The 25,023-nt window shown below is 36.7% G+C and overlaps 1 protein-coding gene across 1 annotated transcript in view; it reads left to right on the top strand.

Moving 5' to 3' along the window:
• Positions 1 to 682: 682 nt before the first annotated feature.
• The window catches only part of LOC113602807 (tenascin-R-like), a 47,615-nt gene continuing 23,274 nt past the window's right edge, over positions 683 to 25,023 (top strand). The window contains exons 1-11 of the mRNA XM_053199633.1: positions 683 to 1,034; positions 2,300 to 2,347; positions 3,249 to 3,383; positions 5,157 to 5,289; positions 5,767 to 6,024; positions 7,353 to 7,567; positions 10,411 to 10,600; positions 10,710 to 11,015; positions 12,892 to 13,167; positions 18,189 to 18,458; positions 24,317 to 24,577. Of these exons, the coding sequence (XP_053055608.1) occupies positions 2,300 to 2,347; positions 3,249 to 3,383; positions 5,157 to 5,289; positions 5,767 to 6,024; positions 7,353 to 7,567; positions 10,411 to 10,600; positions 10,710 to 11,015; positions 12,892 to 13,167; positions 18,189 to 18,458; positions 24,317 to 24,577 (2,092 nt within the window). The 5' untranslated portion in view covers positions 683 to 1,034. The remainder of the gene's footprint in view (positions 1,035 to 2,299; positions 2,348 to 3,248; positions 3,384 to 5,156; positions 5,290 to 5,766; positions 6,025 to 7,352; positions 7,568 to 10,410; positions 10,601 to 10,709; positions 11,016 to 12,891; positions 13,168 to 18,188; positions 18,459 to 24,316; positions 24,578 to 25,023) is intronic.

A 25,023-nucleotide genomic window follows, 5' to 3' on the forward strand; every position in this document is an offset into this window, starting at 1 on the left:
ATCTGATAAAGACTGAAGGGATGCCAGGCATCTAGATGTGATGCTGTCGTTTATAATAAAAATATTTGGCCTTCATCCCTGTTTCCCTTGGAATTTCCTAAGTGATGGGAACCAAAAAGGTGTCTTTTGCTGTTTCAATGAGGTGACTTTTGTACAAATACCAAGAATGGGGGCTGGTTGCCAGTGGCGCCAACCATATGATCAGAGAGTTGGAACTTTCAGTCCCACTACCTCCAGGAAGGGGAGGAGGGCTGGAGGTTGAATCAATAGCCAATGGCCCATGATTTAATCAGCAGTGCCTATGTAATGAAGCCTCCATAAAACAAACAAAAAGGATGGGGAGCTTCGGGGATGGTGAACACATGGAGATTTGGGGAGATCGAGGAGAGGGTGTGGAAGCTCCAGGTCTCTTCCCACATACTTTGCCCTTGCATCTCTTCCACGTGGCTGTTCCTGCGTTCCATCCTTTTATAATAAACTGGTAATCTAGTAAGTAAACTGGTTTCCTGAGTTCTGTGAGCCACTCTAGCTGTGCTGACAGCTCGGAACCTGGAGCCTGCTTCGGATTTTAGGTCTCCCTCTCTCTCTGCCCCTCCCTTGCTCGCAGTCTGTCTCTCTCTCTTTCTCAAAAATAAATAAACATTAAAAAATTAAAAAAAAAAAACAAGAAATTAATTCAAAACTGTGTCCATTCAGGGCTGTTCACAACCTGGTCGGCTTCTGTTTCTTTTTCATGAGGCCCATGTTTCCCCGTCGCGTCCTCCTTCACCGCCTCTCCTTCCCTCCCTTCTTCCAGGCAGAGTGGAATTCTCTCCTCCACGCGCCAATGTAGCGGGACTCGCCTCCCACATCTCTGGCTTCCCGCCGCTCACCGTTTCCATGGAGACCTCTTAATTAACTGAACCTAGGGACGGGGCACGCGGGCTGAACGAAACCCGCGGGAGCAGCGAGCCGCCGCGGCTGGAAGAGCGTGAGCAGAGCGAGGGCTCGCTGAGCGAGAGCCGGGCGGAGGAAGCTGGGAGCGCCGCCGCCAGGTGGGCTGCGGTCGCGGGCTCGCGCGCCACCTCTGCGCCTGCCCGACCGGCGCCGGCGCGCGAACGTGGCGAAGCGCGCTCGGCTGGGCGGGGAGGGCTGTGTGGGCGCCGGCCCGCTCGGGCGCCTTGACTTCAGGTCTTTGCTCTCTCCTGTCCCCACCAATTTAACCATTGTTAAAACCCGGGTCCTTTCCTCTGAACACTGTCCCGCTCTCCCGCGGCCCAAAGTTGGCTCCGCGGGCTCTTTCTAAACCAGCGCGCCTCGGGGCGCAGACTCACGCAATTGAATTTGACCCGGGATTTGCACTTGAACAGGCAGCCGGGAGCGGTCTTTCCACTTTGGCTTTCTTGCTGGAGCACAAAGCCTTCGAAACTCTAGTTTACGCGGAAGAGTTGGAGGAGGGGGCGGGGATTAATACTGTAACCCCGTGATAGACAGTTACATCAGATTGTTGAGAAAAATGAACAAGGTTAAAACCTGGCAGTTTTGTGGAGGCGTCTGGATTGGATGATTACGTATTTCTTTTTAACTGGGTTGAATTTTATCTGAGGTGAACACCTTGATAGGAACTAAAGAGGATTTTGCAGGAAGAAACTTGCTTTGCAGTGGGCTTTAGAATTGATCATAGGGACCTGTTTAAGTGATATTTTTCAGTTTTCGAAATAGATGTATTTTAAATACTAGGTGTGTTAATATTTTTCTTTAGATCTTAGGTTGAATATAACGTTCTCAGTTGCCTAGGGAGTCTAGATTCCTAGGAAAAGTTGCACAACCTTTTAGGTAAATGTATTTAAAAATAAATTGAGTTGAAAAGACTTGCATGTTTTTCCCATTTCGTCAATAGTTTTGAAATATTTTTCATAACGATGGTGTTATTTTAGAGTGTGAGGAATTACTTCCAAGAAAGTGGCAATATGTAGTTGTTCTAGATTTCTATGGATTAAGGTGAAAGTTTTACACAATGCGGTGCAATTTTGTATAATTGCCTGATAAATCATTTTACTTCTAACACCTCCTTTGTGTTTAATTATAGCAGCTTCTAGAAGCAAATTATTTTGTTATTTGTTGGAAAGTACTGGTATTTCCAGTTTTTTTAGGTGGAAGATATTATGCAGCACTTACTTGTTAATGCCTTAACATTCAGTTGGATGAACAGTCTAACTTCAAAAGATATGACGTTAAAGTGACACACACACATCCAAAGACTGAATAGTTTAGTTTTGATGCTAAAAAAAATACATGTTGAATATACTTTATTTTCCAGATGGAGAAATCGATTATTCTATTGCTCTGGTTACAATATGTTGTTAAGGTAAGACATCTTTGAATGTGTTTTGTTATGAATAATTAGGTAATGGACAGGATACTGTTGCACTGAGTTTGTTTTAGAAAATGAGGGGTATGTTGAAGAGAAATAACACTAAACATTAGATTTGGTACCTAAGAAAAATTCTCTGCTAGATGTTGCACAAATCTGTGCAGATAGGTGGCATCGGTTTTCACTGCTTACAAATTGGGAGTAATCAATGGAGAGAGAGAGAGAGAGAGAGATCAGAATTTGGTAAAATTCATGGTATAGTGAGGCATTTTAAGGTTGTTTTTGTTAGGAATTTTGGTAAGTATACCATTCTTTTGAGAGCTGAAGTCTTCTTTACTTGTCGTCTAGGGAATATAAAAGGGCTCTGAACCTGCAGTCTAGCTATTTTATCTCAGTTGCTAACATTTTCTTTATGGTATCAATGAACTGAGCCTCTAAAATAGCTCAGCCAAACATTTTGCACTCTACTCATTTTTACTGCAAGTGTGTTACCAAGAATGTCTGTGAAATATTTTAATTTTTTAGCCATTATCATCAAGGTACACAGTTGACAAACCAGGAGGGTGTGCTGTGTTTTTCCTGTGACTTTGGGTCTCTTTGTTCTCCCTGACTCCAGAAACATGGTGTTTCCTATTTTGAGAAAGATGGATCTTAAATGTCTTTGCCCTCATTTTACTTACCTTTCTTAAGTTACTTTCAAAATTACGTTTACAAATAGGGTCTCCAATGGATATTACCTAATTCGTGTGTAGAAATTGATATTGTTAAAATAGTTTTCAATTATAATTTGGCATAGTTTAGGCTTAATTTTTGTAAGTTTGCTAATAAAATAATAGTAATAACCAAGAATGTATTTCTATTTTATTTTTACAGTTACTTTTCTTTCCCATTTCAGATCGTTTGTTTCTGTTATATGCCAATGAATAATCGAACAACAACAGTTTTTATTGAATGGGATGAATTTCCTAAGGGAGGAAGTCCTGAATTTTATTTTTTAAAATATCAACTTGTTAATAATTTTGCTGAAAAAGTAAGGCATCTTTTTCTTGACTCTGATAAAAAGTCAGCATAGTGTAAATATGTTGTGACTAAATGTTGCGTCATAATAGGAATTTAATAGTTATTGAGATTTTTTCCCCTAGTTTTATTGAGATAATAATTGACATGTAACATTGTGTAAGTTTAAGGTATACAACATAATGATTTGATATATGTACATATTGCAAAATGATTACTACAATAAGTTTAGCTGACATCCATTATCTCACATAATTACAAATGTTTTTCCTTGTGATGAGAACTGTTTGCAACTTTCAAGTACACAACAGTATTGCTACCTATTGTCATCATGTTGTACATTATACCCCAGAAATTTTATCTTACAATTGGAAGTTTGTATCTTTTGACTATCTTCACCCAGTATTCCTCCCACCCCTGCCTCTGGCAAACACCAATCTGATCCATTCGTATGTTTGGTTTTTTTAAAATTCCGCATGTAAGTGAGATCAGTATTTGTTTTACTGTGTCTGAATGATTTCACTTAGTGTAATGCCCTCAAGGTCCATCCATGTTTTTGCAAATGGCAGGATTTCCTACTTTTTTATAGCTGAATAATATTCCCGCGCTCGCGCGCGCGCGCGTGTGTGTGTGTGTGTGTACCAGATTTTATTTATCCATTCATCTATCAGTGGACACTTCGGTTGTTTTCTGTATCTTGGCTATTGTAAATAATGCTGTAGTGAACATGGGGGTGCCAATATCTCTTTGGGATGGTAATCTTGTGTCCTTTCCGTGTATACCCAGAAGTGGAATTGCTGGGTCATATGGTAGTTTTATTTTTAATTTTTTGAGCACCTTCCATACTGTTTTCCACAGTAGCTGCACAAATTTGTATTCTCACCAGTAGTGCACAGGAGTTCCATTTTCTTCATATGCTTATGTAGCATTTATTGTCTCTTCTTTTTGCTGATAGCCATTCTGACGGGCGCCATTCTGATATTGTGGTTTTGATTTGCATTTTTCTAACGGCTAGTGATGTTGAGCACCATTTCATATACCTGTTGGACATTTGAATATCTTCTTTGGAAAAATGTCTGTTCAGATCTTTTGCCTGTTTTAACTGGATTATTTATTTGTTGTCGTTTGTTTGCTTTTTGTCATTGAGTTGTATGAGTTCCTTATGTATTTTGGATATGAATCCACTATAGATTTGTGGTTTGCGAATATTTTCTCCCATTCCATAGGTTGTTTTTTTTTTATTTTGTTGAACTTTTCTTTTGCTATGCAGTTATTGAGATTTTTTACTTTTATTTTATTAATGTATGAAATGTTAGCATTTTTTGAAATATCTTCAGTAAGTGATCAAATTAACACTCAACTTTTTCATAGGAATGATTTTTTTAACTATACTATATACTATATATACTATACAGAGAGTTTATATCCTGTATACACTATATTATGTACTATACAGAGAGTAATTAGTTAAATCTTCTCATGGTTCATGGGTTTGAGCCCCACATCGGGCTCTGTGCTGATGGTGCCAGGCCTGCTTGGGATTCTCTCTCCCTCTCTGTCCCTCCCCCACTCACTCTCTATCTCTCTCTCTCTCAAAATAGATAAATAAAATTTTTTAAATAAATAAAATATCATTTATGTAAAAATAAGTATTTTCTGTGTATGTTTACATTCTATATGAAAAATTGCCTCTTATAAAGGAAATGTACAAAAGTCAGTCTTTTAATGAATGTACCTGACACAGTTAACAAATACTTCGCAAGCAGATGAATCTAATTATTTACAGAATGTCAAAAGCGTTCCTGCAGACCTGCAAAAACTTTCAAAGTCAGTAATACTAGAGGAAAATGAAGACTATCACATCATTCTACAGTCTATAAAACATGGACAAATTTTAAGTGAAAAGTCATTTGAAACCCGTAAGTAATTTGTATTTTTTGTTCATCTATATTGCCTAATTATAAAAGGGAAACAATTTTATTACCAGATAATCTGAATTTTACAGTAACTAACAGGTATATGATAGTCCAAAATTGCATCATCATGTAGTGTTTTGTTTTTTAACATAATGTAAATTTCAAAATTTAAAGGAAATTGTAAACTAAAGTAAGAATAAGATTTTCATTTTTGACACTTGATGTGTACTAATATGAATAGATAGGCATAATAGAGATGTTACATGTAATCCATATTATCTACAATATTATAATGCAGATTTGTAATCTAAGTCATTCATTTTAGGTAGAGTACAAGAAACTCCCATAGAGTCTAGAAAATATTTTATAGTAGATAGTATGCTTTCCTCTCATGGTGATTCTTTTGTAATATACTTTGGTATCTTGTGTTTCATTCAGTTTTATTTGAATCCAACTAATTATGGTCCTTGATTTTTTTAGGTGGTTTCTCAACTAGCAATATTAAAACAAAAGCAACAAGCACGAGTGTTTCCTTTAACTGGAGTGTGCTGTCTTCCAGTGACATTTTAGTGTCAATATCTCTCAGTAATTCTACACAAATTATGGAAAATAATATTACAGCTTATGAGTGGGCTAATTTAAAACCTGCAACCTTATATGCTTTTAAATTTGAATTTAAACAATTGCATTTGGATTTTATAAATGTATTTCAGAGACTGGATGTTCAAGTAGAAACAGGTATTATCGATATTTGGTTCATTATTAATATATATCTTGTAGATAACTTGGTAGATGTATTGTTCTTTTCAAAAGTGTTCAGCCTAATATTAGCCACTGTAAACTGCTAGCAAATGAACTAACATAGTCCCTTTTTGTCTAACTATATCATCCTGACATTTGACTGATTTAGTGAACAAGCTGGATTTAGCAAGCTTAAGTTAAGAGCCAACTTTATTTTCCTTCCACCACTTTTAAAAAAACTGAACCAAATAGGTTCTGTTTTCCTTAACTCTGGCAATCGTTGGTAGCTTTATAGGTGACTAAAGTATCTATAAATAGTCTCTGGTATTAACAAGTCTATTAAAATCCAACATAAAAATATCAATCTTTCATCCTATTTGAGACTTCTCCATTATTCATCCCACATCAGACCTGACCAAAATTTGGAATACTGCAAGGGAAGGGGAATGTATTTAATTTTTTATGGCTTCTCAGATCCATTTCCTTCCTCCACATGGTGGGAAAAGATTTAAGAAAAGAGGAGAGAGTCAGAGACAGCTAATCAGGGTGATACACTCTCTGTGATGGGCTAAGAGTCCTATTTTAATACCTTCTATAGGAATAAACTTGAACCACAATATATGTTTACAAGCGAAGTAGAGAAACATGTGAGTAGTAAGGAAAAGATAGTAAGGTAATTAAGCATCGCCTCTTCCCATCCTCCTTCTATAAAAAAAAAAAAAAAAAAACAAGACAACAGTTTCTTCAAAACCTCCTTCACACATCTTCCTAATTTCAACTGATAAAATACCAACAAGAGTTAAAGTATAATATATACTCTCAGCAGGTTGATATTTTCCTGTGTTTCTATGGTGTGCAATCTTAGAGAAAAAAACTTAAGTGTTTTTTGAAAGGTGAACCCATTTGAAGCCAAGTAGCAGTGGCAGAGAGAACAGTTCTTAGCCAGTATTATGTCTAGTTATTGAAAATAAAAATAAACCTGAAATAAACTTAAAAAGTCTTCATAAGAGGAAGGGAAAGGAAGGGCAACCTAAAGTGACTAAAAAAAAATCTGTGGTTTTTATTTTAATTAAGTTATAATTTGACAATAATTTTGCATAATTAATTCTTACAACTATTTAAAAACTATTTTAATTGGTAGTAATTCATTACTACTTGACTAATAGCAACTTTAGCACTTGTGCTCATTTGGGAAAAATATAGGGAAAAGTGCACCATTAATACTATGAGGTTTTCATGATTAACTACCATAGATGTTAAGAAATGTAATTATGAAATGTTATATTCCTGAATTCATCTTTCACAAAACATTTTTCTTTTGGTAGGTTCATGTTCACGAGGATGGGTAGCATTAAAAAATAGCTGTTATAAAATTAGCAAAGAGAGTATGCCGTGGGATATAGCTGAGCAACATTGTAAGTTATCCTTAAGTTCTGCACACCTTGTGGATATAAAAAATGAAGAGGAAAAAAACTTTATATTTTCACTCCTCAGGTCGAAGAATCAAATAATAATATGGACTGGTCTTAATGATTTGAAGGTAAGTATATGTAAAGAAATGCATAAAATGATAAAACTTACCCCCCCCAGTCTCTCCCTCCCACTGTCCCTCCCTCCCTCCCTCCCTTCCTTCCTTCCTTCCTTCCTTTGTTCCTTCCTTCCTTCCTTCCTTCCTTCCTTCCTTCCTTCCTTCCTTCCTTCCCCATTCAATAAATACTGAGTACTTCTTGTAAGCCAGACCCTGTTTTCTTTTTGTTTCTCTGTGTCAATCTTTCTGTCTCTCCCTCCCTGCCTATCCTCCCCCACCTTTGCCTCTCTTTAGAGCAATTTAGGTTCATAACAAAATTGAGGGGAACGTGCAGAGATTTCCCACATACCGCCTGTCTCCACATATATATAGCCTCCCCCATCATCAGCATCCCCTACCAGAGTGGTACAGTTATTACAACTGAGGAACCTGCACTGGCACATCATAATCACCCAAAGTTCATAGTTGACATTAGGGTTCGCTCTTGGTGCTATACATCCTATGGGTTTGGATAAATGTATAATAATAGACAGTAATTATAGTATTATGCAGAATATTTTCATCACCATAAAAATCTAATGTTCTCTGCCTATTTGTCTCTTCCCACCTCCTTCAATCTCTTTTGTAGGCATCTATTTCTTTATGTAGGGTTGCTTTAATTTCGGTCTTCCCTAGACCTGTCTTAAATGTTGGTGATTTCATCCATTTCTTCAGTTATTTACCACCTAGCCCAATTGTTCTTAAATATTTACCCAGCTCACTTGTCTCTTATGAGCTCCAGACATTTATTTAATTTTCTTCTGATTATTGCTTCTGGAATTTTCCACAGACACTTTAACAATGCCCAGACCGTCATGTCATATCCTCACCAACCTGCTCCACTTCCTCTGTTTATCACCTCCATGAACAATACAGTAATGTGAACCTGCAAATATGGAAGATTTGTTCATTTTCTTTTACTTACAACATGCGGGTTTATGAAATTTAATTTTACTAAAAGAGATGTGGAAAGATCTGAAGATTTTACTCAATACTGGTGAGATAAGGAAGGTGTGACATTTTCTCAAACGTTCTTATCACTATGGAATATCTCATGAAATTTCATTTTGGTCAGCTTTGTGTGGGAAAACCCAAGACCTAGCACAGTTCTGTCTAGTCTGTATTTTCTTCTTGATGATCCATTTTTTTAAAATTTCCTGCCATTCAAAAATAAATCTGTTCTCCATGGGATAGCCTGGCATGTAGTGACCCAAGGCAAATCCTATCAGTTTGATACCAATTTTTCTGTGAAACTTGGCATAAGCTTGGGGAAAGCTATTGACAGTCTTTAATTACATTTTCATCTTCCTCTTTTTGAGCCTCCTTTATCTTTTCATGGGCAGTGGATGAAGCTCTAATAGAGATTCCTCAAACTGCAGTTCATCTCCGACATCTTACAAGCCTGCCTCCCAGCATGCCAGTCTCTTTTCAAGCAGACCAGTTAGTGTACATATAGCTGTTTCCTGCTGTTAACATGATTGTTATAAACTGTTAAATTAGAATGTACTCTTCTAGTAGTTCTGGTTACTGGTTTCTGTTATAAGGTCCAGGTCATATGGTCATGATACCAAAGTGAAGATTCCCAAGGCACCGTCATGGTCACTGTGCATTCGAAGGGGTCTAAGACAGCCACTGCTTTTACGATACTTAAAAATAATTTAGGAGGTAAATGAAACATCAAGGTAACTATTAAGAAGAACTTCCTTTATACTAATAGCTGAGTCATATAATGTCTCCAAAGTGCTAAGTACCATGCTATGTGCTTTTCTTGTATGACATGTGAGGAAACTGGTGCCCAGGGAGGTTAACTTGCCCATGTGGAATGCATCAGAGTCTGCTCTTAACCATTATATTCTAACCTCTGCATCAAGCTGGTCTCTTGAGGTTAACCATCAAAGTCACCTGCAGGGTTATAGGCCTGTGACAGGTAGAGAAATTAATCTCCCCATCCACTCATGCTGAATAAGTGTGAATTTGTTACTGGACGTGGAGGATAAAGACTGTGTCTTGTTCATCATTGCGTTCCCAGCTTCCAGTTAGAGGCTGGCATTTCACAGGAATATAAAGGCTAATAGTTCTAAATTCCAATCTAGAAAGTTTATATTGGTAACTCTTATTTTGTTCTCACAACAACTTTATGAGGTAGGCACTATCATTCTCCTTTATAGGTAAGGAAAATGGAGTTCAGCAGAATCCTGGTCACATTGCTGACAAATGCCCGTGCCAGGCTTTGAATCTGTGTCAGTCTGACCAACACTGTGCCCTAACCTCTGAAGCATACTGCCTCTGAGCCTCTGACTGTTTTCAAAACTGCTGTGCTATATATTCAATAAAGCATTGAAATAAATTTTTTTATTGAAAAATAAATTTTTCAAGGAAACAGTATTCCTCCATTCTGTTAGGTGGAATTGGATCGTATTAACATCTCTTATATGTGAGAATTGAGGTCAGTGATGGTCACCAGTGACATCCCTTAGCAGAAAGGTGTCGGCAACCTCCACCGACACATGTGACTTATGTGATGACTTGAAATAAAGTAACTAACAGCTAATGAATAATGGTCTGTCCCTTCACATGCACTGCCTCTTTAATCCTCGGATAACTTAAGATGCAAGTAATATTATGATACCCACTTTTTTTGGATGAGAAAATAAAGGTGTAATGTGAAATTCAGCAGTTTGCCTGAAGACATATGGCTAATGAATGAATAAAAGTGAACTCTGTCTCTAGCTCAGAATAACTCACAAAGGAGAAGTATTTGAAGACATGACACTTTTCCTTCAAATTGGCTTATTAATTTGTATATCTTATTTCAGAAAGAAGGTCATCTCACATGGCTAGATGGATCATCTTTTGGCCTTAAGAAAAATGAAATCTTTTCTTTTCCACTGCTACCCAAGAATGAAACAGATTGCTACATTTTACAGCAAAATGCAACTGGATCAAACTATTTCTTTACAAGATTTTTCTGTTATGTTCCACTGCCATATATTTGCAAATACGAGTGTAATTATTTTTATTGATATTCTCATATCATGTATCTCCCTTTTATTATTTTAAAGATAGAATTATGATTTCTAGTTACAAGTAATGCTCCTCTCTATTTTTTTTTCAGCACTTTCTCTGCAGGAAAACCTTTCAATCTATATAAAGGATATCGGAACAACTGAAGTTGTATTTGGTTGGCATAATTCGAATGGTTGGAATAATTTGGATAAGTGGCTAAAACTGGGATATAAAATTATTATTAAATATTATTTAGATTATACAGAAGAACAACATTTTGACAGCATATCCCCAAATGCTACAGAAAAAACAATTACCCAGTTGTGTCCTGGCCATGTTTACAGATTTTTACTCTTTGCAATAAATGAATGGGAGGCAAAAACTATGTTAACTTCAATATTTGTTGTTGAAACACGTAAGTCACAAAACATCTGAAAGTATGATTTTTCAAATATTGAATATTATAATTAGCAGGTATTTCCTGAAGGTCTGGTATTTTCTCATAACATTCTGGGCATACCTATATCTTTAGCCATTTTAAATTACAATGACTGTATTTATATCTTTGGTTTTTCTATTCAACTTATAAACCCATAAGGGCAGGAACTGTATCTATTTGTCTTATAGCACCAATTAGACTGGTGCCCAGCCCACAGTGGATAATTAATACATTTTTGTGGAACTTACATTTTGATATGTGCTAAGAGCAGGAGATAAATAGGTATGCATTCTGGATTTGGGGAGGCTTACAATGAAGAGAATTTGTAAGGTGTAAAAGTAAAAGCAAGCAAATGGTAGCAAACTGTTGCAAAATATAATGGCCTAATTCCTAGTCAGTGGGACATTTAAGAAATGCTTTCTAGAATGCAGAAGATGGGTAACAGGAAGGCACAAGGAAATAAGAGACTTAGATTAAACTTGAAGGAAGAAAAGCACATTGTGAGCAAAAGTGTGGAGATATGAGTTTGTGGGAAAAGAATAGTGTATGTAGTGTGATTGGAGATTTTCTCAGGCATCAGGGTAAATCAGTTTGTGTCATAAGTGGTACCAGATTTGGGAGGCACGGTAGTGTTAGTCTCAGATGATTGGACTTGACCTCAGAAGCATTGGAAATCCAAAAAGAAAAAAAATTTTTTTTAATTTAAAAAAAGGGGGAGGGGGGGGGCAGCGCCTGGGTGGCTTAGTTGGTTAAGTGTCTGACTTCAGCTCAGGTCATGGTCTTGCGGTCTGTGAGTTTGAGCCCTGTGTCAGGCTCTGTGCAGACAGCTGAGAGCCTGGAGCCTGCTTCGGATTCCGTGTCTCCCTCCCTCTCTGCCTCTCCCCTGCTCATGTTCTCTCTCTCTCTCTCTCAAAAATAAATAAACATTAAATATTTTTTTAAAAAGCATTGGAAATCTGTTAAGACTATAGTTTCTAAGACTTGCTGTACCTTTTACAAAAAACTTTTAGTGCATAATCTCTCAAAGGTCATACCTCAACCCTGGAGTAGCTATGTAGAAATGAGAAAACTGAGCTTCAGAAAGGTTAAGTAAACTGACCAGAGGAACATGCTTTGTTAAACCATACAAGAACCCAGATGGTCTCATTTAAAGTCTTCAGCTATTATTTCTAAAGTAAGAATCAAGAAGAATGTGTGTACGTGTGTGCGCGCATGCACACGCACGCGCGCATGTGTGTGCATGTTGGGAAGATGGGGTGCATACGAGTTTGAAGCTGATATGCACAAGGTGCTTTTTAAAGAAAATTAATCTGGAAGGATTAATTAGGAAAACTGTTGCCTGGCACTGGGTGAAATGGTTTGGAGTGGGGAAATATTTCTGTAAGAGGATGAATGTCTGAGTTCTAGTGATGATGGGAATGAGGAACACATAGAATGAAGTCCCTGCTGTTTAGTTTGACAAGACAGAATAGTTAAAAGACACGTAAGATGTGATCATGGAATGCTAGAAATGCCATTTTGGTAGTGTTTGTAATAAAAATAATGGTTGAACCAATTGCATGTGTTAAACACTTTGCCAACTGCTCTACATTCCTTATTTAATCTTCATAATAATTTTACAAGACAGCTACTACTATAATTCACATTTACAGTCAAGAAAATGGAGGCTCTGAGACAGTAAATAATTTACTCAGGGAGTAGAGACTTGCATCGGAAAAGCCAGGACTCAAATCCAGTTTTCCTTTTCTCTCTAGACTAGAGTAGTAGGGAAGGAGTGAGAGGTGAGAGATTACTCTGACAAACCATATCACTAATATGATGTATTTTTTTCTGATTTTTTAAAATCTCCTAGGCCCATTATCAGCTCAAAATGTCACAGTTATTCATGTGACTCCAACAGAAATATTTTTACACTGGAATCCCCCAGATCTTGTATCTTTTCACCATTATCTTGTGACGATTTTGGATGTTGAAAACAATAAATCCGAAGAGGTGTTTGTTGAAAAACTCAACACATCAATGAGAATTGGAGATCTCAAACCTTTCCATCAGTATCTGATATATCTATTCAGTGTAGCAGAAAGAGGAACTCTAAGCTGCTCTGAGAGACCTATTTCAGCTGTGACAGGTAAGCACTGACTAATTTTGCCTTAAAAAAACATATATATATATATACACACCACACATATATATGTATATTTTGTATACATATTTTGTATACATATTTTGTATACATATATACCACACATATATATGTATATTTCATATTTTGAAATTCATATTTGCTGAAATTATACTGATCCTTCATTGGTATGAATACTCACAGTTAAACATTTGAGTGTTGAATCAAAATTAAGCATAGATTCTAAATACTAAGTTCATTTAGATTTATATGAACTCTTTAAGCATCTGCATTGTTCCTACCAGAGATCCCAGAAGACATATTTATTATAATAGCCTTGTCTGGAAAAGAAATTATCATGAAACATGAAGATTAGTTCATCCAGTTCTCTTTAATAACACTATATCCGACAAATAGGTCTGCAAATGTAGTTTTACTTGATTCTTCTTTTCTCACACAGTGTGATGAATTGACCTCTAGGGGGCAGTCTCATCCCAGGACTTTTGGCTAATGTATTTCTATTAATTCACCTCCACATGGCAGTTTTGAATTCTTGTCTAGAACATGATCATTAACGTAATCTATCTTTTAATTAAGCAATATATTTACCCCCTTAAGTATAAGTCAACTTTTTTTAAGATAAATACTATTGTATGAAACAATCCATAACTAAGTAGGTTTTGGAGAATATCCCTGTGGATGTAATTGTTTTGTTTGTGCGTGTGTATTTAACACGCCTATATGCAAAGTTCTTTGGCTGAAATTCCCAATAAAATCACAGCAGCTAAAATGTACACTAGAGCTGAGGTAGCAGGAATGCAAAACATGCATAGCCATAGTTAATTAGCCTTCTCATGCTCACTGGGAATACTAGGGATACTTTGAAAATAAAAACAAAAGATACTATTTAATGCTTACTAAATGCAAATACTTAAATACATGTATTCAATGTTATAAATCCTAAGCAAAAGCATTTTTCCAAGCGGATGGTAGATAGCTGATGTTTTTTCTTCGCTGAGCTCAGACAAAGCACCCTTCAATGGATAAATGCCTGGTTGAATCTTTTACACTTACAGAGATGCTTTCTTTTTCTTTTTCTTTTTTCTTTTTTTTTTATCATGTAAGTTTCAGGTGTAAAGCATTATAATTCAACATCTGTATGCAGTACAAAGTAACCACCCTCAAAGTTCTAGTTACCATTCATCATGTTACAAATGACTCTCTTCACCCCTTTTGCCCACTCTCCAGCCCCAATCCCCCTCTGGTAATGTAATGATAGATCTCTTCTCTGTAAAATGCTTCCATTTTTTTAAGGGAGGACAAAAACATTTATTTTTAGTTGATTTTTGGAGGGAGAAGTGCCTGAAAGTGGGAGGGAGGGGAGAGGGAGAGAGACCTAGAGAAACTTAACTGGGCTCCACACTCAGCATGGAGCCCTATGCAGGGCTCGCCCCCATGACCCTGGGATCATGAGCTGAGCCAAAATCAAGAGTCAGATGCTCAACTGACTGAGCCACCCAGGCACTCCAAAATGCTTCCATTTTTTAAATATTCATTTATTTTTGAAAGAGAGAGATAGAGTGGGAGTGGGAGAGGAGCAGAGAGACAGGGAGACACAGAATATGAAGCAGGCTTCAGGCTCTGAGCTGTCAGCACGGAGCCCCACACACGTCTCTAACCCATGAACTGTGAGATCATGAGGACGCTTAACCAACTGAGCCCCACAGGCACCCCAAAGTGCTTCCAAATTTAACTGACAGGGAGACTAGGAGGATTTCTCACAGATCATTAATTTCGAACCTAAATTAAAATCTCCCATGGCATGTACCTATTTAATAGAGGAACAAGAGAAAGGTACATGTGTCTGCACTTTTAATTTTGGGGTTATTTGCTGTGCATATTAACTGTAAGCTGACGTGGCACAGCAGTGCAAATGTAGGTATTGGTATTCCAGTGCTCTTTTACTCTCCTAAGGTTGAGGCAATATTCTTTTTTCATTCATTATTCACTCAAATTAATTTTTAGAATCAGGAACCACAACAGGTACTAGAGATGCAAAGAGGAGTAAAACCTGACCTCTGCCTTCAAACGGCTTACATGCTAATAGAATAAGACAAATAAATTGAGAAACAGTGCTGATGCTGTATTATAGTTGCTACTACAGGGGTTATGCTCCGGGTACTATGGGAGCATAGAGATGGATCAATTAACCCAGAAGTTCTTCTGGTGGAGTCATGTGCTGTGTTGTGAGGAAGAGTAGGAGTTAGCGGGGAGGGGGATGGGGGTCGTCAAGAGGATGCTGCAAGCAGGGCAGATAGCAAGTGCACAGGCAGAGAGGACTAAAGGAGAGGAATCTATCTAGCCATACCTGGGAAAGCCAGATAAGGCTTTTAGAAAGGAATGGCATTAGAACATGAGCAAATTATACGTTGTTTGGCAAGGCTGGAGTACAGGGGGCATGTGGAGAGAGTCTAAAAAATGTAAGCTAGGCACGGAACATGAAGAACCTTCATACGTATGAAGGAGTATATTTTATTCAGTAAAATTCAGCTTTTGGGGGGGTCATGGAGACTTTTGAGGACATGGAAAAATTAACAGACCCTCTCCCATAAAAATGCACATGGATGCAAGAAAATTCTGTCAGTAATTACAGGGGAATCGCAGATTCACCAAATCTCATCATTTCCTCAATCTCTGCTTATGTAATGAAATCCAGTAGATTTCATCTCAGTCCTCCACTGAAGGAAGTATTTTAAGTTTTGTAATTATACAAGAACAAAGTTCTGAAGTTGTTTCACCCTGGATTCTAGGGGGAAGTTTTTCTAATTGGATTATTGTAGCATTCTCTGATACTTACAATGTGGTGTTTTATTGTGTTGATAAAGAAATGAAGCTCAAATAAAAAATCAAATTATAGTTTCTGGGAACAAAGTAATTATGGAAATCATAGAGAATTCCTTAAATATTATTTGAACTACCGAACGGTTTAAATTACATAATTATTCTTGGACATGATTGACCTTTGTGTTGATGAACTATTAAAATTTAGGGAAGAATATAATGCAGAACAAACAAGATTGAAAGGAGGGAATTACTATTTCTAGAGAATTGTATTAAAAATCACAAGGCTTGATAAATAAATTGTGTAAGGAGGAAGCCAAAGTATTTTTGTCAGTTATTATGATAGAATATCTGGTGATATTCTACAAGAATGGCAGGCACAACCTGATACTGTCCTTTCTATTTCCAAATGAGTGCCATACCTTTCAGAAATTAGAGGAGTAATATAAAATTCTAGCCATTTTTGTGATAAATACCAGTGCCAAGCTAAAAGCATCTATATGTTAATGACTCCCAAGTTTATATCTTTAGCCCCAGGCCTTTCTTCTGAACTTCAGACCTAAATATGTTTATTCAGTAATATATCTCATTTGGATCTTTGATAGACATCTTAAATTCAACATGTCCAAAATGGAATGGAATGGAATTACAGATGTTTCCATCCAAATCTGCCTATAGTCCTCTCAGGTCAATTCATGGCCATTTCTTTCATCCAGTTGTTTAGGTCAAAAACCTTGAAGGTATCACTGACTCTTCTGTTTTTCTTACAGCCTACACCCAATCTGTCAGGATAACCAGTTGTTTCTATCTTTGCAATAAATCTAGAATTCCAGTACTTGCCACTGCTTCCCTTAGGCCTGTGGTCATCCTGGCCACCCTCTCTGCCAAGAGTACTGGCTTGCTCCTCTGTTTCTACCATTGACCCTCTCTATTATTAACATAATAGCCCAAGTGATTCTTTAAAATTTAGGAGAGATCATGCTTCTGTATATCACTGTAGTTGCTACCTGCTTTGTTCAAAGTGAAAGCCTATGAAGCCTTCTGTTTTTTTGTTTTTGTTTTTGCTTTTTTTTTTTCCTTCCTGGAAAACTCTTTTTTTATTTTTTATAAAAAATTTGTTTTAATATTTATTTATTTTTGAGAGAGAGAGACAGAGTGCAGGCAGGGGAGGGGCAGAGAGTGGGGGGACACAGAATCCAAAACAGGCTTCAGGCTCTGAGCTGTCAGCATAGAGCCCAATGCAGGGCTTGAACTCACAAACCGTGAGATCATGACCTAAGCTGAAGTTGGAGGCTTAACCAACTGAGCCACCCAGGTGCCCCTTGGAAAACTCTTCTTTCAGATATGGCATGGCTAACTTTGTTAACCTCCTTCACCTGCTGTGCTGAAAATCTCATCTTTTCTTTTTTAATTTTTTTAATGTTTATTTTTGAGAGAGAGAGCACAAATGGGGGAGGGGCAGAGAGAGAGGGAGACACAGAATCTGAAGCAGGCTCCAGGCTCTGAGCTGTCAGTACAGAACCCAATGTGGGGCTTGAACTCACTAGCAGTGAGATCATGACCTGAGCTGAAGTTGGACACTTAACTGACTGAGCCACCCAGGCACCCCAAAATCTTATCTTTTCAAAGACACCTGCCCTGGATTCCCTATTTAATACCACAACTTCCTCCCTACAGCCACTACACTCCTGTTCTCGCTAACCTTAGCTTACTTCTATCTTTTTTACCTTAGCACTATCATATCTAATGTACTATATAATATACACTTTGGTATATGATTGTTTACTATTTTCCGCCCATTAGAATATGAACTCCATAAGGCAGTGACCTTTGTTTTTTGTTGATGTACTCTACATGCTGAGATGGGTGCCTATGCACATTTGATGAAAAAATGAATAATTTTGGCAATGGGAACATTACTCTGTTGGCACCCTTAAAATCTGAAGAATTTGCTAGATACTTTTTAGTTTCCCTTGATGTATAATGTGCTTAATCTTATTGACAAATCTTGCATACTAATAACAAGACACATTTTTCTCTAAAATTGAGTTTCAAGACAGTGATATAGGGATTTGCTAAATTTACTTTAACCATTAACTAATATTGGGTTAAGACGTTTTTACAACAGCAAGAGTAATGTTAACAATAAACTAAGATAAGTGTATCTATTTATCTGTTTCTCTAAGGTATTAGTCCTCCTCAGAAAGTTCATGCTAAACCTGAAGATGTGGGAGAGGACAGTATAATTCTTCACTGGGAACTCCCACAAGATGGCCATGAGGTCTACATTCAAATCAAACCCATATCAGATGCAAGAGAAGTCAGGAAGCTTTTTGTAAAAGATGCTAATAGATTCAAGATTGATAATTTAACCCCTGGAATGACATATGACATTGGAATGGCAACAACGATGAATGGGAACTTGAGTGAGCTGGTAACTATTCAACAAACTCTAAGTGAGAATCAGATATTTTTCATTCATAACAGATATTTGCTGATTTGGGAGTATTGCAAAATATTCCCCTACACATCCTTCTGGTAGCAGGTTTTACCCTTGTAAATAGATTGTAGGCGTGTTTGTCTGATGGTAGCCTCAGGACCTGGAGCAGTTTGTATTTCTTTTCTCCTGAAAATGCTTAATGCTTAAATAAAGGCAGCATTGTCTATGACTAAGAACTTGACCCTAAAGCCACACTACCTCGGTTTATCTGGGTTGAACTATTTGAGTGACCCTGGGCAATGTACTCAACCTATTTATGCCTTAGTTTCTCTCTACATTTGTAAAGAGGAAGAAAATAATAGTCTGTATTTTATGGGTTTTCCTGAGACTAGCTGATTTAATAAAGGGAAGGACTTAGAACAGTGCCTATAGCTATAGGCTATATAAACATATAGCTATATAAATGTTTGTAATTATTATTGAATCAACAAAGGCCTGCTGTTGTAGAACATTGACATAAAATATTGACAGTATTTATAGGTTTAGGACCAAACCAATGACAGAAATCTATGTTCTTTCTCAAATACGATTAATTCACTCAATAGATAATCATTGAAAAATCTGTTAAGGAGGGAGAATGAAAAGAAATGGGAAATAAATAAATCATATTTATGGATATTTATAAATTGTGATAAACATTAGCAGGGAAAAAAAGCAGAGTGACGTGATAGAGAGTAACTGAAGAGGGGTGGATGGTTCTAGTGTAGATAGACTGTAATGGGAGCTGTATTTGAATGGAGGCCTAATGGATGAGAAGGAGCCAGAGCGTAATAAGATGGAGAAAGGGTACTTTAGGCATGAACACCTAGCATAAAGGCGCACAAAGCCCAAAAAACAGGAAAAAGCTTGGTATATCTGAGAACAAAAAGGCCTGATACATGGTGTCTAATGAAGAGGGAGAAGGGGAATAAGAAGTGATATTGGAGAAGTATGCAGGGGTTAGATCACATAGAACTTGTAGGCTATGCCTTTTTTTCTTTTAATTTATTTTTTTAATGTTTACTTTTGAGAGAGAGAGAATGAGGGTGAGTGGGGGCGGGGCTGGGAGAGAGAGGGAGACACAGAATTGAATCAGGCTCCAGGCTCAGCTGTCAGCACAGAGCCCACCATGGGGCTCAAACTCACCATCAGGGAGATCATGACCTGAACTGAAGTCAGATGCTTAACCCAGTGAGCCACCCAGGCACCCCTAGGCTGTGCTTTTGAGTTTGTTTTGAGGGCAATGGGAAGTCATTGAGAGTTTTATGCAGGCAAGTTGATGATGTGACCTATGTTACAAAAATTTCCCTCTGACTCTGTGCAAAGAATGATTTTTAAAGTGGCAGGGATGGAAGTAGGGCAACTGGGTGAGAGTTTTGTGGAATTTTGGCAAAAGATTATGGTGGACAAGAGAGGGAAAGTGCAGATAAAATAATAGATATATTTTATATTACGGAAGTAGGAAGTCTGAGCTGGTGATGGAGTGCATGTGAGGAGTATAAAGGAAGGGAGACACCTTGGGTTTTGACTTGACTGATTTGAGTAAATAGAGGTAACTGTGAGGAAGGAATGAATATTGGACCTCACAGGCCTTTTTGGCTAATAATAAGGCAGCCTGATGGAAAAAATGAATTGGTCCAAAAAATTATGTTTGAGCAGTATGTATGTACACTCAGTCAATGTAGTGTTTGTAGTCCATTTTGTCCTCCAAAGACTAAAACTAAATTTGTATATAACTTTCATATTTAAATTTCTAAGGAAACATACCTGAAGATAATTATCATAGGAAAAAATTAAAAGAAAACACATGAAAAAGAGATATTGCTAAAAAAATTATTTCATGCCCATCAACCCCTAAATTTTTATCAGCAGAATGGAAGTATGGAAATTAAAATGCATAGATAGGAAATAAACTCTAACCAATTATTAGCAGTATGAGGTTAGAGTGCCCCCACATCATCTAGGTGCTAAGTTTTCTCTCTAAAAATTTAGATTATTGAATACATTTTTAAATCAACTTCCAGCTCTAAAATCCTATTTTTCTTTGACTCCATGGAACTTGGCATATTTCAACCCCTCTTCCATCTCAAATATAAAAATTTTATCTCCATTTCTAGATATAATGAGCTTTTTAAAATTTTTACTCAGCTTTATATCTCCATGTCTAAGCACAGTTCTTGACTCTGTTTAATTCAAACACTTCTTTGCAAAACTGCTCTTCTACATGGATGCTGAAACATGATTAACATATATACATCCCAGGAAAAATTACAGAATTTGAGGATTTGAAGTTAGGACAGAGATCATCTTACCAATGCCTTACCTGATAGGCAATTGCTAGCATAGTGCCTCTGATCATTTTGTAATGAATCCCTGTAATTTTCCTCTATTATAAGGCCATGTCTGTTTTCCAGAGCATCACAGAGCAAACTACTCCCTAATTCCCATGAAAGGACATCAGTTGCTTGGAAATAGCCATTAGGTGTTCCTAGTGCATATAGAGTCTTCCTTTCTGGTGAATTATCTTTAGTTCCTTCAAGCATTTCACTATTTCTTAGAATTCCATAGGCTTTTCTAGTCATTTATTAACCTTGGTAAGCACTATTAGCATCATCAGATTATTTATCATTCATCATTTTTACTTGTCTCAGATGATGAAACAAATATTAACCTATCCCAATGTGCATACATAGAAATTCTTTCCCTGCATTGTTTGTTGATAACTATTATTTACCACATCCTATTTCTTTTTCATACACATTGAGACAGTCAAGCACAATAGGACATTTACCTTTTAATGACATTTTGTAGACATGTAGAAGAAAAACAATTTACATGTTCATTGATATCCCTTTTCCCTTTGAAACATATCTATCCATCTCTCTAAATTTTCCTAAAAATAACTAGCAAAACTCAATTTCCAGTTATTATTGTGCCACACTTGAACTGTAATATATGACCTTTGGGTGAAGGTGGTGCTTATGAGTGCAGGCCATCGAACTAGATTGCCTGGGTTGGAATTCCAGCTCCATGATTATCAGCTTACATCCATTAGGAAGTCACACAACCTTTAATGGCCATCAGTTTCCCTCTCTCTAAAATGGGAATGATAATAATCTTATCTAATGTGAAATTAATATAATTTAAGGGTTCAGACACCAAGCAAGCACTGTGAGAGTGTTTGAGGTTATAATTTTTATTTCTCAATAGAATTGGACTAGTGACTTTGAGGACTGATGACCATTCCTAGTATTTCAACCACAGGAAAGTCATTTCAGTTATCTCTGCAGTTTCTCTTTGTTGGCAGAATTAACTGTACTCAAGTTTTCTTGAGGGAAGAAGAGCTGGTGTTTGAGTTTCCTTTTTTTCCTCTCAGTATAGAAGAATCAATTTCAAGATAGACTGGGAAACTCTGAGACCTCATTCTCCCTTGCCTATAATAAAAGCCTTTGAATTTTTGGCCTTGTCTTTATCTTATATTGAAAAAACCGCATACAGCCCTCAATGCTACCACTTCTTTTGAAAAAGCTTTTTCAGGAAAATGGGTAGGGATAAAGGTCACAGTCTTTCCTCATTATTCATAAATATTTCATTTATTTTTTTTTATGTGAAACCTTCTCTCACTTGAGTTTCCAGAGATTCAGGATAGATATTTGAAGAGAAAGAAGAACTTTGTCCTGTTCTATACCTTTCCAGCCTTTGTGTTCATCTGTTTTAATGTGGCATATATTGATGCCATTGGTCTCATTTCCCTGAACAAGTGGAACTGATGGAAAACCCCATATTTACCCACTATAGAGAATGTCACAGACTCCATACACTTTTGGAAACTGAATTAGACAATGCCTATTTAAAGCATTGTCTCTGCTTAGAAAATACCTTCAGCACCTAGGAACATGGGAGTGCACTGTTTCCATGACTGTGCTGGGCACTCATTTCCAATCTCCAGATGTTTAATTTCTGCTCAAGGTATATTCAGAAGCTTTCAGGTCATTGTCCACACGTCCAGATGGGTATGATACTTATGGGATGTCATAGTAGCCTCTGAAAAACCATGCTTAGTGTAGAGCTTTTTAACTGAAGAGAGCTATAAAGAATTTAAAGAGGAAACCCATAAAAAACATTAGTGATGACAGAAAAAGAAAAGATAACTGGAAAAGGAAAAACATGGTTAAAGTGCTTTGAAACACAGTAGTATACCATATGGTATTTGTTATGGGTGATATGTTGAACATTTCTTCATAAGTATGAAAAATGATAAAGGCAAGAAAGTTATATATTACAAATGAATGAATTGATGGAAATAATGTACAGTTTTTATATTGTAGAATGTTAATAATAGGTATGTGTTAAAATCCATTTATACAGTACTGGCTTTGGGTAAATTGGCAGAATCATATTATCAAATACAGTATCAATGATTGAGAACAAGTTCAGTTGCATCTAATCAGATGTCACAAAACTGAAAAGGAAAGACTGTTTAATTATTCTCTGAAAGAAAAAATATACTTCAGAATGTATATCTTAGAAGAAGATATCTACTTGAAAAGGACAGATCTAAGGTTAAACTGGGTAGTATTTCAATAATCTACAAATAGATTTGATACTAAAATTGACCTGAGGAAGAAATAATTGACCTGAGGAAGAAAGAATAGAAATCATCTAAAATTTCAAATCTGCTCTAAATGGCACAGTAGAAGATTACAGTACAAGAAAGCTCTTACGTAGAGGTCAATGAGAGTGTGAAATGTAAGCATATCTTTCCTCTAAACTCTTGCCCGGTCTGTGTTCCTAAAAATGAAATGAAATGTCTGCTCAAAATCCCTGTGCCTACAGGATAAAATCTGACCTCCACAGCATGGCATGCAAGTCGTCTCGCAGACAGCGTCCAGTGTCAGAGGTGGCCTTCCATGCCTGGTCTTCCATTCCCTGTTCCTCACACACACTCCAGGCTTGAAACACCTGAGCACCTGCCATGTGCCTGGAACTAAACCCTTTGTGTATAAATACAATCTCTCATGGAATCATCACAAGGACCTTGCAAAGTAGATACTAGTCTTTTCTTTCCCATGTTAGGGAAAGGGAAACCAAGGCACAACTTGCCAAAGACTAACAACTAGTTGCCAAAGATTAGTGACTAGTAACTTGCCTTGCTAGTAAAAAGGTGAAAGAACTTGGCTGAATACATGATGATGATGATGCCCTTTTTTGGTTTCTATGCCTCACTCATGGTTTCCTCTTTGTCTGGAATTCCCTTCTTAATCATCTCTCTCTACCACATACTCTTTCCGGTAAACTTGTACTATCCTTTAAGGTTCAGATAAAAAAATCATAGACTCTGGAAGCCTTCCCCAGTGATATCCCCTAGAATTCTTTTCTTCCCCTATTCTCAATAGCTTTTTGTTCACTTTACCAACTCAGCTCTATCCATTTGGGATTCTAGTTGGTGATTTGTGTATCTCTTTATTGAGACTGGGAACTCTTTGAAAGAAGGAACCTGGCCTTATTTACTTTATTTAAGCACTCCTCCTAGTATATAGGTTTTCAAAAGCCTTTGCTTAATAAATAGATAAAAAGGTAAAACAAATTGGAAAATTTCAGATTCCTATGTTTTTGAGACTATTATTGAGAATCAAAAAATTAAAATTAATCAGTACTTCCAAAATATGTACAGTCTGTCTTAGTGTCCACCTTATTGACTGACATAGTAAACATAAGTTAGCACAGGCATTTAGTGTTTTCACATATTCTAGAACATAGCAGACAAAATAGAGAAATGTACTTGAAATTAAAAAAACAAAACACTAATTATAAATCTCTCTTTTTGTCTTTCAGAGCCCAAACCAGTCCAAATTGTCATCCCATATGAAAGTCATAGTACCTCTGTAATCTTATTTGTTCAAATGCCTGATACTGGAGTGTTTGATGGCATACATATTGTAATTGAAGGAGGACCAAATGTTACCAGGCCTTTGAAACATGACAATAAAGTAACTGTTGGCAATTTAACGCCAGGCACAGAATATAATTTCTTTGTTTCCATCATCAGTGGTACTAAACTAAGTAATATGTACTATGTGCCTGCAGTAAAAACATGTAAGTATTTTGGGACTTACATAAGGTTTTTTTTTTTAATTTTGACTTTGTGTCCCATTTTATATTAGTAGGCTACATTCACTTTAATGCAGTTGTTTTCAAAGATCTTTTAAAAATAATTACAAATACCTTACTACTGAATTTAATCTTTCATTGTTCTAGTATACAGATAGAGCTAACTTTATGTAAAATTGAGAAGTCATGAGGTTTTTAAATCTATCCATTAAGAAGAAAACATACTTGAATCTTAATCATAACTTTCAATGACTTATTTCAAGAGTGAGGAATGTGAATAATTTTAGGCAGATGAGAACTGGGTTATATTTTTTGAGTCTAGAGACACTTAATAGTATCTCTCAAAGCACATAATCTTAGCATGTGTTTGCTCTCCCTGTGCTGCCTTTGTCTGGAAAGAATTAGTGTATGTTTTCCTTCTTTGAATATTT

Source organism: Acinonyx jubatus, chromosome B4 (assembly GCF_027475565.1).
Source record: "Acinonyx jubatus isolate Ajub_Pintada_27869175 chromosome B4, VMU_Ajub_asm_v1.0, whole genome shotgun sequence".
In the NCBI taxonomy this organism is placed as follows: Eukaryota; Metazoa; Chordata; class Mammalia; order Carnivora; family Felidae; genus Acinonyx; species Acinonyx jubatus.